Source organism: Labrus bergylta, chromosome 1 (genome assembly GCF_963930695.1).
Source record: "Labrus bergylta chromosome 1, fLabBer1.1, whole genome shotgun sequence".
NCBI lineage: Eukaryota > Metazoa > Chordata > Actinopteri > Labriformes > Labridae > Labrus > Labrus bergylta.
In genome coordinates, this window is record NC_089195.1 from 35387274 (window position 1) to 35402181 (window position 14908).

Here is a 14908-nt window from a genome sequence, read left to right on the forward strand (position 1 = left end):
TTGGTGCGCATGCCCCATGTATGGAGGCTATGGTCCTCCAAACGGGCGGCCCAGGTTCAAATCCCACCAATCAATTCCCGCATGTCATATCCCACTCTCTCTCTTCCTGATTTCCAACTCTTTCCACTGTCCTATCTCTCCAATTAAAGGCACAAAAACTCATTATTTTAGTTTCCTTTTATGATCTCTTTTAACTGATGAACATTGAAGACCCTTAAGTCCGGTTCTTCCCTCAGCTGTAGCCTTCACATCAGGTCCAATCTTTTCAACTTGTTTCCTTCCCAGTTCGTCCCAACAGGTTGGTCCATGCAGGCTGAATGTCTGGTTGTGGGTTAAAAAGCTCTGTTTCACAATAAGGAGTAAGTTGATTAATGTAACTTTAAAACTGATATATCACTCTATTACTGACAAGGATTACACAGGCCCATAACTGTCCAATGTTTCAAAACAATCACATTGATAACCAGGAATCTACCCTCAAGATAAGACGACTTTGTGCACGTCAAAATACCTGTCATGTAGGGTCACATGGTGCATTCATGTGGTGTCGGACACATCGGAAAAACAAGTTTTCGAGTTGTAAAATGCACATGAACGCCTGCTCAAGTCGCAACAACAACTCGGAAACTCAGAAAAGAATTAGGTGCCCGACTTTCCGACTTCCACGTCAGAATCTCTATGACATGGGGGGCAAAATATATCATATATACCAGCTCAAATATAACTCATAACAGTAAATGCCCAGGGACAACAGATGGAAATAAGCTAGCTAAATCTGATACAAAGCATCTCTTCTCTTCTGAGACTAATGTTGTTGTTTTTTTTACGCTGTCCCTGTTTCTAAACTAAACTAAACTAACTAGCATTTCTCTGATCTTCTTCTTTGTAGCATCAACGCTGTTTTGTGCTGTTGTCACAACATTCAGACTTTCTGAACTGAAATCACACGAACACACTGAAGTCGGAAGAACGACTTCCCAACTCATAAACTTGGATCACCGAGCAGCACCTGAATGCAGCAACAGAGGTATTGTCCCCAAATCAGACATCACACACCTGTTCTATTTTTACTTATAAAACACAGCACAGTCTACTTGATGAAACATTTGTAAACAGCACACATTTTAAAATCATTATACGTACATATCATTGAAATACCAGGTCCTGAAAATATTTTTAGCTGTCAGGGCTTGCTCTTATTCTGACTTATGCATAAAAAGAGGAAGGGCGAGTGTGGTCTTTTTTCTGTTTAACACAAGTTAACTATAACATTTTTTTTAAGTGTCTTAAAAGACCACATCCTCATTTTAAGAAGAAGAAAGTTTAATGTGACGACCTCACACCAGTGTGTCTCATGGATGTGATGAACCTGTTGATTTAACAGAGAGGAGCAGCTATGAGTTTAACAGCAGCAGCGAGTGGATTTGTCGTCTTCCTTCTCTCTGTGCCAGGTAACTTACTTCCACATTTATACTTCAAGGCAAAGAGCAGACTTTAGAAAGTCAGAGGAGATGTCATTTTAAATTCAATACAAAATATTGAAGTTTCTGTCACGACTGTTACTGTTTATAGGAAGTCCAGCAGACTCCTTTAACCTAAAATTATAAACTTTAAGGATCATGCACCATTTGAGCTGGAAGAGTTGTGTTGAGATGTTTTCTTTAAAATAATTGATCTGCATTCCTCCAAACTGACCGTTAGCATGTTTTTGGTCCCTGGTGGAGGGTGGTGCCCCATAGTTATTCATTCTGGTTGATGATTTATGTTTTTCAGTAGATATTAGAATGAAAGGTGTTGTTGGTGTGCATGTGTGGAGGCCAGAGCAGGCCCTAACCATTTTGGTGCCCTAGGAAAGATTTCAGCGGTTGCCCCTTAAATTGTAGACAGTTTGACCACTAATATATTATATTCATCCACTTAAAGAAAACTGGCATACAGTTTTATATTTAACATTAATTATTTATTTAAAAATAAAAAATACTTTAAATAAACATGAATAAAATGGTAATAACTCTAATAATTTTTATAATTAAATACAAATAACTAGTGTAATAGAACAAACAATATCAAACAGTGCAGGGAGCAGAAGTGGACACAGACGGCCCAGGGATGGATTTAAATATTTTGATTGCATCTGGAGAGAGAAGATGAGCATTTGTGAAACGGTGGGCATTTTATAATATAGTGTGAACACAAAATATTATTTCCTCTTCAGAGCAGAACAGAAACCTCAGCATAGTTTTTCATGTGAGCCTAAATATTTTCCTAACCAGACCTACAGCATGCACACAGATCTATTCAGAGAGAGGCTTCATGCACAAAATGCATTTATGCTCTTAGACATCAATACTCTAAAGGCAAGAGCTTAAAACTATTAATGACAACAAGAGGTGGAAAATAAACATTTTAATCGACTAGGGTGAAAGTTAACGAAGTACACAAAGATGTCAATAAATATAAAAGTAGGTTTTGTGTCCCAAACAACATTAGAACAAAAGAAGAAGTGTATTTCTTAAAGTGGTTATTTTCTTAACATGAATAATCTTAACCTAATAAAGTGGAAATAACTGATGTTAACTGGAGCTAGGAAACACAGACGTTACTATCATCCATCCATAACAAGCTAGCTTAAATACAACAGATAATTGATCCGTGCAGCACGTTACCTCTGTGTCTTTTTCACATTTTTTCTCCTCTTCTTCTTTTTCGTCCCTGGGCTCCTGAGGGCTTTGTTGTTGTTTACATTACGGTCATTTATAAACGTGATATTAATTGTTAATTGTTAATTCATTGATATTAAGTATGGTCAGTGTCACTCAATTCTAATAAGTCACCTGCCCTCCTCCTCCACAACGAGCAGGTAACGAGCAGCTTTGTTGTGATGAGCCGCGTCAAGCAGGAGACAAGAAAATAGAGCCTTTTTAAAAATGTGATAGTTGTGTTTTCATGGCTTCTTTTCTATCATTATTAAAGGATAGCATGGAAATTATATTAGATAAATAATATTTAATGATATGTAAACACATTTTTCCTTCTATTTCTTTTTCTTATCTTCAAGTTTTCTGCCGCACTCATATGGGCGCCAGCGGCGCCCCCTATGGATGATGGCGCCCCTAGCATTTGCCTATACTGCCTATGCCATGGGCCGGCCCTGGTGGAGGCTGTGGTTCTCCGGGCGGGCGGGCGGGTGGGTTTGAGTCTGTGGCCTGTGGTTCCTCTCCTGCATGTCGTTTCCTGCTCTCTCTCCCTCCAGATTCTGACTCTGTCCACTGTCCTGTCTCTGGATAGGGGCGTAAAATACCCTAAAATAAGCCTTAATATATATTAATATCAATACTTATAAATATTATTATTAGTAGTAGTATCTTGTTAATAACTGAATTGCTAAACATCTAATCCCAAAAGTTTGAAAATGCTGTCTCTCTTTATTATCTACCCATCACAGTTTTTGCTCACACCTCATTTCTCAGCAGATTCCATTCACACTCTGCTGTCGCCGCATCACGGACAGGAAACAACTCAACAGAGCAGAGTTTAGTTCTCATGTACTCCACTCTTCTAATATTTATTTATTTTACCTCCTGGTCACACAAAACAGTTTTAAACACAAATGTTCTCGACACTGAGACCCCTGGCTGCACCCTCTATATCATGTCTTTATCATCTTTAATAGAGATCAGGTGTACGTCTTCAACTGTTGCTCCGCCTCTTTTCCCTTTTGCAGTAACCTCTATTAATAACAGATATCTGTATATTAATGCAGAGTCTGTACATGCATGACCATTTGGGTATATGAAGTGTTCTGCTGTCTGGTTGGTGGTTGAGTAGTATTGACAAATGATGTTTGAACAGTCTAAGATTGTGTTCACACCTTGCATTGTCATCCCTGGGTGATCTTATAACAAGTGGACAATACCTTAGTCCAGGCGTTCAAACTTTGCATGGACAGAATCTGTTGATCTCCCAGGTTTTAAGTTGAGTGGGCGGTCCTAAATGCTGCAGTGGACGCATGAGTGTTTACACTATCAATCCAATGTGAACAAATGCATGCCACACCACGTCTGTATGTGGTCCGAGCTGTCAGAACTCAGCCCATCCTCAGGAGGCATTGGGGCGCGTTCACACCGAGCATTAAGGCTATCCACTTGTCATCAGATCAACAAAGACGGATGTTAATGAAATGTGTGAAGAGCCTCTTTGGGCGTTTTCACATCTAGCCTGTTTGGTTCAGTTAAAAATATCTTGAGTCTGTAGCAAGTTTGTGCTGGTGTGAAAGCTGTCAATCAAACCCTGGTGCAGACCAAACAATCATATCTGGATCACTTGAAAAGGGGGGTCTGGGTTCACTTGTTTTTTGTGCAGCTTATAGAAAAACAGGAAGCAGTCTTATTTGTAATTAAACCAGCTAAATTAGCCAGTATCTCAGAGAATTATGGGTAGGTTTGTTCACCTTTCACGACCACCACAGCAGCATGAAGAATCATGTTAGGCAGACTGTAAATAGTAACTTCTGCACAAAGAGACTTGACCTTTTCTACTTTATTAGGATAGCTGCTAGCTTTGTCTCACTCTGACATCAGGTGTAGTCGTACTAGTTGAAGCACCTCCACTATGAATGAAGGTTTGACTCATGGTGCTGCTCTTACTGTAACTGTGGTTCTTGATGTGCTCTATTTTACAGTGATTCAGGGTCAGGCTGGCTGGAGAGTGACTTACTCCTCTACTGAAGTCTGTGCCTTAAGAGGATCAACTGTAGGTGCACCTACAGCTACCCATCTACTACTACAGTTCAGAAGTCCTTCTGGTTTACTAAAGTCCAGGATGGAGAACCTGTAGATCTGCAAACAGACTCACAGTACACAGGTCGTGTGACCTACAGCTCTACCTGGAAGGACTCCACTCTGACAATCACAAATGTGGGAAATAGTGACTCAGCTGTTTACAAGTTCAGGTTCATAACAAACCATCAAGGTGGAAGTTATACTGGTGATCCCGGAGTCACTTTGTCCCTCACAGGTAATGTTTTCATTCATTTGTTGATTATTTTAAAAACAATAAAACAACAATATCAATGTCTTCTTTTATATTTGTGCATATGAATATAGACAATGTGAAATTTCCTCTCTGTTCTCTCTCCACACATCCAGATCTTCAGGTGAAGGTGGGCACATCTAGATATTCTTTTTGGGCAGATCTGACGTGTGTCAGCATTTGTACTCTCCCTCCTCATTCCTCCTACATTTGGTTCAAGAATGGAGAGAAAATCCCCAGAAAAACATCCTCGACTTACTCAGCCTACTTTAATAATGCAGACAGCTATTCCTGTGCTTTACAGGAACACCAGGATTTCCCCTCTCCTCCAGTGTGTGAGTTAACTTCACAATCTGCTTCGAACAAAACAACATCTGGTGGTGGAGACGTGTAACTACTTGTTTTTTTTCTCTTGTGAGTTTTTACTCTGTTTTAAATGATTTGTTTAATTTTCCAGGTGTTCGTGGTGAAACCTGTAACAGAGTGAAGTACGATGTCAGAACCATCTGTGCACCCAAAGGCTCATCAGTGGACATTTATTGTACTTACAACGGTCATGAAGCGGTCACTTCAAAGTTCTGGTTCAGTCCTGAACATAGTCAGCATTGGTATCAGTCAAATCGTGTTCAGGTCTCTGAAAGAGAGAGAGGACGCTCCACTCTGAGAATCTCTGACCTGAGAGAGAGCGATTCAGCCCAGCATCGTTTCAAATTTACAACAAGAAGCTTTGAATGGAGGAGCAGTTTACCTGGAACAACTCTGACTGTCACAGGTACTAATGAACGCAGAGCCATGGAGACACACAAACACAGAACCTGAACTCATCACTATCAGTTTGTACTCACTGTTTTATATGAACAAACAGGTCATGCTTGTGTGTTAATGACAAGAGAGCCTTTGTGATGAATGTCACCACTCAGCGTCTTTTACTTTAGAGCAGTGGTTCTCAACTGGTGGGTCGGGACCACAAAGTGGGTCGCAGAGCCGTTTTCAGTGGGTTGTGAATTTGTGTTTGGAAACATAAAGTGTGCTTTAAACATGTTTTGTACCATCTGAGGTCCAAACTGCACAACATTTAAATACATCTCATTGGTTGACAATTATCAGATCATTTGGTTTACACTTCCTCATAGTTGATAGTCGGTCCTGAGGTGAGACCAGTTGAGAACCAACGATTTAGAGCAATCCAACTTTTTAGCAGCTTCTGAGTTTTTTAGTTTTAAATCTTTGAACTCTTCAGGTAGAAGCTTTTGTCCTTTACTTTTCTTTGGAAACCAATTTTTATTTGAAGAGCCCTAATTCTTAACAAACGTTACCTAAAGACAATCTGAAGAGGGGAAGCTTGTTTAGGCTCGGTTTTACACCAAGCTGTAAAGTATGTCAGACAGAAATGATCATAATAGAAAAGACGCCTAATTTGTGTGCGCTGACTGAGTCAGACCAAAAAAAGGCATTTTAATCCAAGTTCTCTGTTGGAGCTTTTCTGTCAGAATAAAGGCTGTGTGGTCACAGACTCTTAGTTTTCTTGCTTTGACTTCTAGATATTGTGGAAGTTCAAATGATGTGCATCTAAATCTAATCTCTCTCTTTTTAGAACAGAGACAATTCATTTTTTTTTCCTCCATATCCAGCGTTACAGGTTCAGGTTAAAAGGATAAGAGCCGGTCAGCATTCCATTGAGGTGGAGATGACGTGTCACAGCAGCTGCAGTGAAGTCGGTCGTCTCTCATACGTCTGGTTCAGGAACAAACAGAAAATAACCAGAGCTGTGACTTCTACCTATAAAGGCTGGTTTTATCTTGAGGATGAAATCTCCTGTGCCTTAAACGGACATGATCGATTCCCCTCTCCTTCAGTGTGTGAGTAAACTTGACTAAATCACAAAACACACTTAAAGACTAACGCCACAGCACACTTACACTTTAAGTTCCCTTAAAACCCTGCTGGAATCTTATAGATTTAAAAGTCCAATGTGTAAAATATTTCCTGAATTCAATTATAAACTGACCTTAGTATATCATCAGACATTGAGGAAACAAGCGATGTTGAAGTGGTGTGGAACGGCAAACCAACAGGTGTTGCAGCGATGGAAGCGGGTCAAGAGAGGTGGTTCAGATAGAAGTGATTGTACCCGACCTAAAAAGCCTCTGCATGTTTCTAATAAGCTCCACGAGCAGAAACGTGCTCAAACTAGGATCAATATTGGAGATGCTTTTGAAAAATGGAGAGAGGTTAGAACACAGAAAGGTTTACAGACCCATGCAGAGCTGGATAAACACTGAAGCTTCAGAGTCCACCACATGGTGACCTGAGTGAGCATCCACTCTAGAGAGGAGGGGGGGGACAGCTCTCTACAATGTTTAGAATTTGGACTGCAGTACCCATTTTAAACACTAGGGGTCAGAGTTACATACTGCTCCTTTAACTCTGTTTACAAATGAGTAATATTAAACTGCTTGGTAACAATTTTCAAATGATCACAACAGAGTTAAAACAGAATCTGAGTACAAAAGCAACCAAAGATTAAGCTTCAGTCTCGTGAAGATATCAGTGATGAAGCAAAAGCTAAAACGATTAACACATATTCAATGTTTTAGAAAAAGACTCCTCAAGATAAAGTGGAATTGCATGGCCTTTGTTTAACAGTTTGTTACATAGACTGCACAGAATTGATGTCAAGACAAAATAAAAAAGAAGTAAAATCAGGCTCCATGGTCAGCACTTTACAGTCACTGTGACAGAAAGATGAATCAAAAAGGAACATAAAGACATCTAGATAAAAATGAACATGTATCTATGATCAAATGTTCTTATCTTTGAGTAATGTCTCCTGACGTCTTCCTCAGATGCTCCAAAGCTTCCCTCTGTGTCAGTGAGTCCCTCTGCTGAGATAGTGGAGGGCAGTTCAGTGACTCTGACCTGTAGCAGTGATGCTAACCCAGCAGCTAATTACACCTGGTTCAAGGAGGATGAAGACTCACCAACAGCTTCAGGACAGATCTTTACCATAAACAACACAAGTCCTGAACACAGTGGGATTTATCTTTGTATCGTCCAAAGCACAAGAGGACGTCATAACTCCACTGTACATCTGACTGTTTTGTCAGGTAAGCTTCACACACAGCTTCGGTCTGATTAAACAATTCTTGTTAGACTCTGTTGTTGTTGAGTTGAAAGCTGCTCAGTAGGTAAAAGAGAAGGCCAAGAGTCGTCCCATTACAAGACTCAAGATTCATTGTTACATGTCATCATCTTCCATCTTCTTGTCTTCAGATGTATAAGTTTGTTATTAACATGAACTCCAGTTTAAGTTACAGCAGGTTCTTTTTGTGGTTAAAATAAGGTCATTGTTGGTTGTATTTTCTTACCTTCAAGTACCAAACAGCACTTCAATAAATCTCTGAAGTTTAGAGCCCAACTCTAACCCTGTAATGATTTAGAGAGGGTGATACATGCATTCATCACGACTCGACTCGACCACTGTAATTCTCTTAATGTGGGTTTGAACCAGTCGACCATTCAATGCCTGCAGCTGGTGCAGAAAACAGATTCACATTTTAATAAACAGAAAATCATAACGATGTTCAGAGAGGAACCTCCATCCTGTTAGAGTGTGACTGAATGATGAACAGAGGGTATCACAAAGTAGAAATGAAATGTTTCAATCTAATCCTACCAGTAAAGAGTCTCACATATCTATCTTTAATTCTCAGGGAACTCAACATTCATAATACATATCATCAAGTGGACTCTGCTGCTCTTGATGTTGATTTCTCTGTTTCTCCTGACTCTGTGGACGAGGTAACAATCATTAATATTAATCTGTCATCTCACATCTCTTTTGTTTTATCCCTCAAACTAATTTTAAATTGATTTTTTATGACCTTCATCATGTTCATTTTTGGATTTGTTGTTTTCTGATTTAATCCAGAAAGAAGAAAACTCTGAACTCCACCACTGAACCAAATGAACCTGCAGAGATGATCGAGGTGAGAGAGAGAGAGAGAGAGAGAGAGAGAGGGAGAGAGAGAGAGAGGGGGAGTGAGAGAGAGAGACAGAGAGGGAGAGGGAGAGAGGGAGAGAGAGAGAGAGAGAGAGAGAGAGAGAGAGGGAGAGACAGAGAGACAGAGAGACAGAGAGAGAGAGAGAGAGAGAGAGAGAGAGAGAGAGAGAGAGAGAGGGAGAGACAGAGAGAGAGAGAGAGAGAGAGACAGAGAGGGAGAGAGAGAGAGAGACAGAGAGAGAGAGAGAGAGAGAGAGAGAGAGACAGAGAGACAGAGAGAGAGAGAGAGAGAGAGAAAGAGAGAGAGAGATACAGAGAGAGAGAGAGAGAGAGAGAGAGAAAGAGAGAGAGAGATACAGAGAGAGAGTGAGAGAGAGAGAGAGAGAGAGAGAGAGACAGAGAGAGAGAGAGACCTTACTAATCAATCTTTTCCTACATCTCTGTAAAACCTGATGAAACATATTTCTGATCAAATCTTATCGTCTGTCATCAGGTGGATGTTGTGTATGAGAACGTGTCAGCCGTCACTGCAGCACAGACAGAAGACACAGAGGAGCAGGAACACATGCTGTGAAGTCCAGTCAGGTTAGAGCCTCCTGCTCTGAATCAAACAGGCCCACTTCACATTCAGAGTCACAGTTACAACTATAACTTTAGTTTGATGTGATTTTCTCCAGATGCAGTTGAACCAGATGCAGGACTCACTGTGGAGAGCGAGGCTGTGGAGGATGTGGGGGAAGTGGAAACATTGACCTTCAGCAGCAGGAAGTTAACAACAGCATGGAGCAGAGAGTTTAGGAGATGGTTTTCTTTTATTTAGCAGCTTATACATATGTATTTATTCATCATTTCTTTAAGTAAACAAGCGTCTTTATTCCTGAAAATGTTCTTTTGTTCTGAAAGGAGCTCTCCAGTCACCTTTCAGTCTGCTCTGTGACATTTTAACTCATAAAGTTTAGTTTTTGTAAATATAACTTGTGTGAATAATATTGGACTATGATGACGTTTGATTATGAGTCACTCATCGTTTTAACTTTTATGCACCTCTTTGTAACTGTCTGAACGTTGCACCGTCAGAGTTTGAGCATTTCTCTGTTTGGTTGTATATTTTATAATGACAATAAAGGCTTTCTATTTCTTAACGAGCAGCTCAATGGTGTAAAATCTGTCCTTCTGCTGTCTCTGTTATTGACATTATAATCACAGTAATCTCTTTTGCAGAAGGCTGCTGGTAGTTTTCAAATCAATGGAGCATATTTTCTTTTGTTTGTACTTTAAATGTTGAATAAATAATTTGACAACTATTTGATAAGAAAGGAGCATGGGAAAGTAATGATCTCTGTCTTATTGCAATCAACTAACTGGCAATATGTTGGGACCAAAACATTGTAAGTTAGACTTTAAAGGAGCTTGAATTACTTTTTTAAGTACTTTTAACTGTGACTTTCTTTTTGTGTCATTAAAACATTAAGCTCACATCAACAAGTACTGGGAGATTTTTCACACAGCCAGCGTCGCTTGTCTCCACAGCGGGCGTCGTTCCAGTTGGCCAGCACCGGGTTGTTATGATACATCTCCACACAATCCTCTCTGTTGTTGGGACCACCCCGATCCGGCTGACCAGACTGCCAGAATCTGAATGAAGAACAGTGATGGAAGCAGTTTAGTGTGAAGACGTTAAAACTGGACTGACAGCAGTTAGTACAAGAAAGCTGATGGCAGAAGCTGCCATGTAGAGTGGCCATAAATATTAGCTGATACCATACATTAATACTTCGACACTGAAGCAGAGGGAGCAATTCAGGGTTAAGTGTCTTGCTGAAGTACACATCTGACATATGACTGCAGGAGCTGAGGATTGAGACGACCGACTCTACCACTCAGCCACAGACACCCTCACCACAGTTGTGTCTCTTACAGTGTTTTAAAGTTGTTTTTATTTTATTAGCAGGACAAGTGTCGTAAGAATGACGACAAAGAAGTGAATCAATCAGAAATGAACATGAATTAAATAAAAAACCTGAAGCATGGTAGCATCATGGGTCAACTTGGTTCTTTATGAAGAAGGAGCCGACCCAGGACTTTAGTTTGGCTTCAGTGTACATGAGCTAAAACACAATGTCTCTTATTGGATCTATGAGGATTAATCACATCATGAATTGTCTTTGATTATATTTAAATCTACTCACATTGACACTAACTGTCAGGGGTTCTCCATGAAGTAAGATTTCAAATGCTTCGATTGAGCCAAATCACTGATGTAAAAGGGGAAATTACTCTGTTAGAATTAAAGACAGAGTTGTACTGCTTTTGTCCAGAAGAGGGCAGCAGAGAGCTGCATAAGCGCTGCCTTCAGTTTGGGTTAGGGAATGCAAAAAGGCTTTTGCCCTCCTTTTTAATAAACTGCAAAGAAAACAGCGCTGTGTGTGAATGTGCATGCCCCTTATAAAAGGTATAGAGTTAAGAGCAGGGAAAATCCCTGGTTCTCTGAAGAATTGTCTAATTTAATCCGAGAAAGAAATTATTATTGGGCAAAAGCAAGAAAGTTGAACACTGATGCTCTCTGGGCTACTTTTAGATGCTTAAGGAATAAATGTACTGTCTTAGTCAAGAAGGCCAAATCTAGCTATTATCTTGCCCTTACAACTGAAAATTTAAATAACCCACGGAAATTCTGGCAGACAATCAAATCTCTATCTCCAAATAACTCCTCTAGTCTTCCAACTTGCATTGTGTCAGAGTCTGCCACTATCCATGACAGAGCTGAGATGCTCAATTGTTTTAAGAAGTATTTTGTTTCTTCTGGTTTTCTTTTTGATAAAGTAAATACGCCCTCTACTGCACTGGCTCCACTTGCTATTGCTGAGCCCCCTTTGGATAATGAATTTAACTTTAGACCCTTCACTGTTGCTGAAGTACATAAAGCTCGTAAGAAATTCCATTTAAAAAAACCACCAGGGCCACATAATATAGGTGTTTATTTTTTAAAACTCGCCACAGATTTTATTGCAGAGCCACTGACCTACATTTTTAATTTAACTCTAACTAGTAAGAAAATCCCCAAAATATGGAAAACAGCTCACGTTCTTCCCCTCTTAAAAGGTGACGAACCGTCGAGCCTCAATAACTACAGGTGTTGTGGCCAAATGACCATATGAATTATTTACAGTGAAAAAATCGTGAAGAGCCAAACATTAATGACTTCATAATTATTTGTTTATATTATTGTTTATTCTGGCTTAATTTGGTTTTACATTTTGTTAATTGATTTGTGGATATCTGTGCATTATTTCTCCCTCTATGGGGCGGAGCCGCGGCGTATCAGCAGTGGAATTTAAGTTGATTAAGGATACCTGAGGGGAGAGTGAGAGGGGGGAAGCGGAACAGTTTTTTGACTGCGAAGGGCCGCTTAGGATATACATTATATAGCGATCTGTTTGTTTATTTTAGTTAGGTTTTCTATTAATAAATATAGTTTATAAGTTGATTTTGGATCCGCGGCTGTTTTTATTTGATAGCGTGTTAAACCTGCTCAGCAACGGCTTACCTAATTGATTTTGTTTGAAGCCATCACAACAGGCCTATTTCAAATCTGTCTCCTTTAGCCAAGATTTTAGAAAGCCTGGTTAGTGATCAGTTGAAGGATTTCTTGAGTCTTAATGAAATGTTACCTTGTTATCAATCTGGTTTTAGAAAATCACACAGTACAGTCACAGCAGCTACTAAAATAGTAAATGATATTTTTATGGCCCTGGATAGCAAACAACACTGTGCTTGTCTTTTTTAGTGATTTTTCCAAGGCCTTCGATACGGTGGACCATGATGCATTATTGCATAGACTGGCTAATATAGGATTGTCTAATTCTGCTGTTGGTTGGTTTTCTAACTATCTTTCAGACAGGACTCAATGTGTTAAAATTGATGGCTGCTCCTCTGATACTTTGGCTGTCCACAAGGGGGTGCAACAAGGCTCTATATTAGGTCCCTTGTTGTTTACTATTTATATTAATGATTTGTGGAAATATGCCAAAAATGCAAATGCCCATTTTTATGCTGACGATACTGTTATTTATTGTTTTGGAGAGACTGTGTTAAAGGCTGTTGATCGCTTGCAAGCTGCTTTTAAAGAAATAGAAGCTCCTGTCTTTAAAACTGGTACTTAATGCAGATAAAACTAAAATGATGATCTTCACTAAATCCAGGGACAAAAGTAACTGTCAGCCCACTCTATTTACATTTCAAGGTACTCTTATTGAGACCGTTTCCACTTTTAAATACCTTGGTATCATCCTTGATGACAATTTCTCTTTTAAACCCCATATCGAGAACCTGGCAAAGAAACTAAAGGTGAGATTGGGCTTTTATTTCAGGCATAAATCTTGTTTTTCTTTTGTTTCTAAAAAGAGGCTTATTGCTGCTACTTTCATTCCATTATTAGATTATGGTGATGTACTGTACAGGAATGCCTGCTCTACCTCACTGCACATGCTGGATGCTACTTTTCATTGTGCGTTAAGATTCATTACCGGCTGTAAATCACTCACCCATCATTGCACCCTGTACTCTAAAGTAGGCTGGCTGTCCCTGTCAGCTCGTAGGCTTCTTCACTGGTACACCTTCATTTATAAAGCTATTACTGGACTACTCCCTTCATACCTCTGCACCTACCTCACTTTTAAATCAAATCCATCATACAGTTTGCGCTCTCTGGACTTTCTATCTACGTCAGTCCCCAGAACTCGTACTGAGTTTGGGAAGAGGGCCTTGATGTACTCTGCTCCCTCTGCATAGAACAGTCTTCAAAAAACACTCAAATTGCAGGAACTCATCACTATTAATGATTTTAAAACTCGGCTCACAAGTTTTTTAATGGCTAATTTTGGAGTGTGTAAATGTTTCACTGCATAGTATTTTATCATCATCACATAATTGTTCTTTTAGTCTGTATTGTGGTGCACTGTTGTGTTTTGTTTTTGTTTAACATAATCTTATCCCCCTCCTCCTCCTCCTTCTTCTTCTTCACCTTCTGGACTGTATTTGTTTCTTTTTCCTCATGTCTGTGCTTTCTTTTTAAGTTTGTCTTATATTCTGTTTTTTACTGCTGCCATTTTGGCCAGGCCTTGCTCGAAAAAGAGATCATTTGATCTCAAGCAATTCTTTCCTGGTAAAATAAATAAATAAATACAATTAATAACTATAATAATAACAGTGACAATAATATTATTAATAATAATAATAATAATAATAATAATACAGCTCACTGCAGCAGGTGCGTGAGGAAGACAAATTATATAGGCAGCAAATCAAGACGATCAAAACAGCATGGTCTGTACAAGTATTTAAAAAACAATCTTTTTGAGCCACTGTGCATCACGTCAAGTCATTAAGTTACATTTTTAATTTCTGCTAGACTAGCTAGTGGCAACTTAACCACGGCCTCCTTCTGAGATCCTGAGATGTCAGAGTGGTGGTTCTTTGCTCACACTTGGCCTGTTTGCACCCATAGACACACCAAGTAACTTATTAGTGCCATAAATTCTTTAAAAATAATAACGTCAGTACTGGACGCCAGTCTGTAAGTTCCTGCACATTAATCATGCGAAGAGGAAGTAAGACAAACTTTAACAGCTTGACTTCTGCTGCCTGATGACCACAGAGGAACATTTGCTGTAGAGACGACATCTCCTCCCTGTTGTAAGTAGAACTATTCAATGATATGACTGATATTTATTGAATTTATTGGTGATTGAACTTTGTTGTCTATTTTGACATTAAGATGTATAAATCATATAAATCATATAAAAAATAAAAAAGAGTACACTTTCAATCAGTGATTGTTAAACTCTGTTTAAGGTGCACTGGCTGACTTCAGAG

The 14908-nt window shown here is 39.4% G+C and overlaps 1 protein-coding gene across 1 annotated transcript; it reads left to right on the plus strand.

The window, feature by feature from the left end:
• The first annotated feature begins 3104 nt into the window (after window positions 1-3104).
• Window positions 3105-9884, plus strand: LOC109979158 (B-cell receptor CD22-like). Its single transcript, XM_065955158.1, has 10 exons — window positions 3105-3187; window positions 4730-5016; window positions 5148-5366; window positions 5489-5803; window positions 6663-6890; window positions 7878-8138; window positions 8745-8832; window positions 8963-9020; window positions 9528-9619; window positions 9712-9884. Exons 1-9 carry the CDS (start codon window positions 3105-3107, stop codon window positions 9606-9608), a joined length of 1620 nt encoding a protein of 539 aa, XP_065811230.1. The 3' UTR covers window positions 9609-9619; window positions 9712-9884.
• The last annotated feature ends 5024 nt before the right edge of the window (window positions 9885-14908 follow it).

Bases quoted from the DNA above. Each gene is read 5' to 3' on its own strand.
- LOC109979158 (XM_065955158.1), top strand. From the start codon at position 3,105: ATGGCGCCCCTAGCATTTGCCTATACTGCCTATGCCATGGGCCGGCCC. The intron at 8,139-8,744 runs GTAAGCTTCACA...TTTAATTCTCAG, and splicing joins ACATCTGACTGTTTTGTCAG to GGAACTCAACATTCATAATA. The intron at 9,021-9,527 runs GTGAGAGAGAGA...GTCTGTCATCAG, and splicing joins AACCTGCAGAGATGATCGAG to GTGGATGTTGTGTATGAGAA.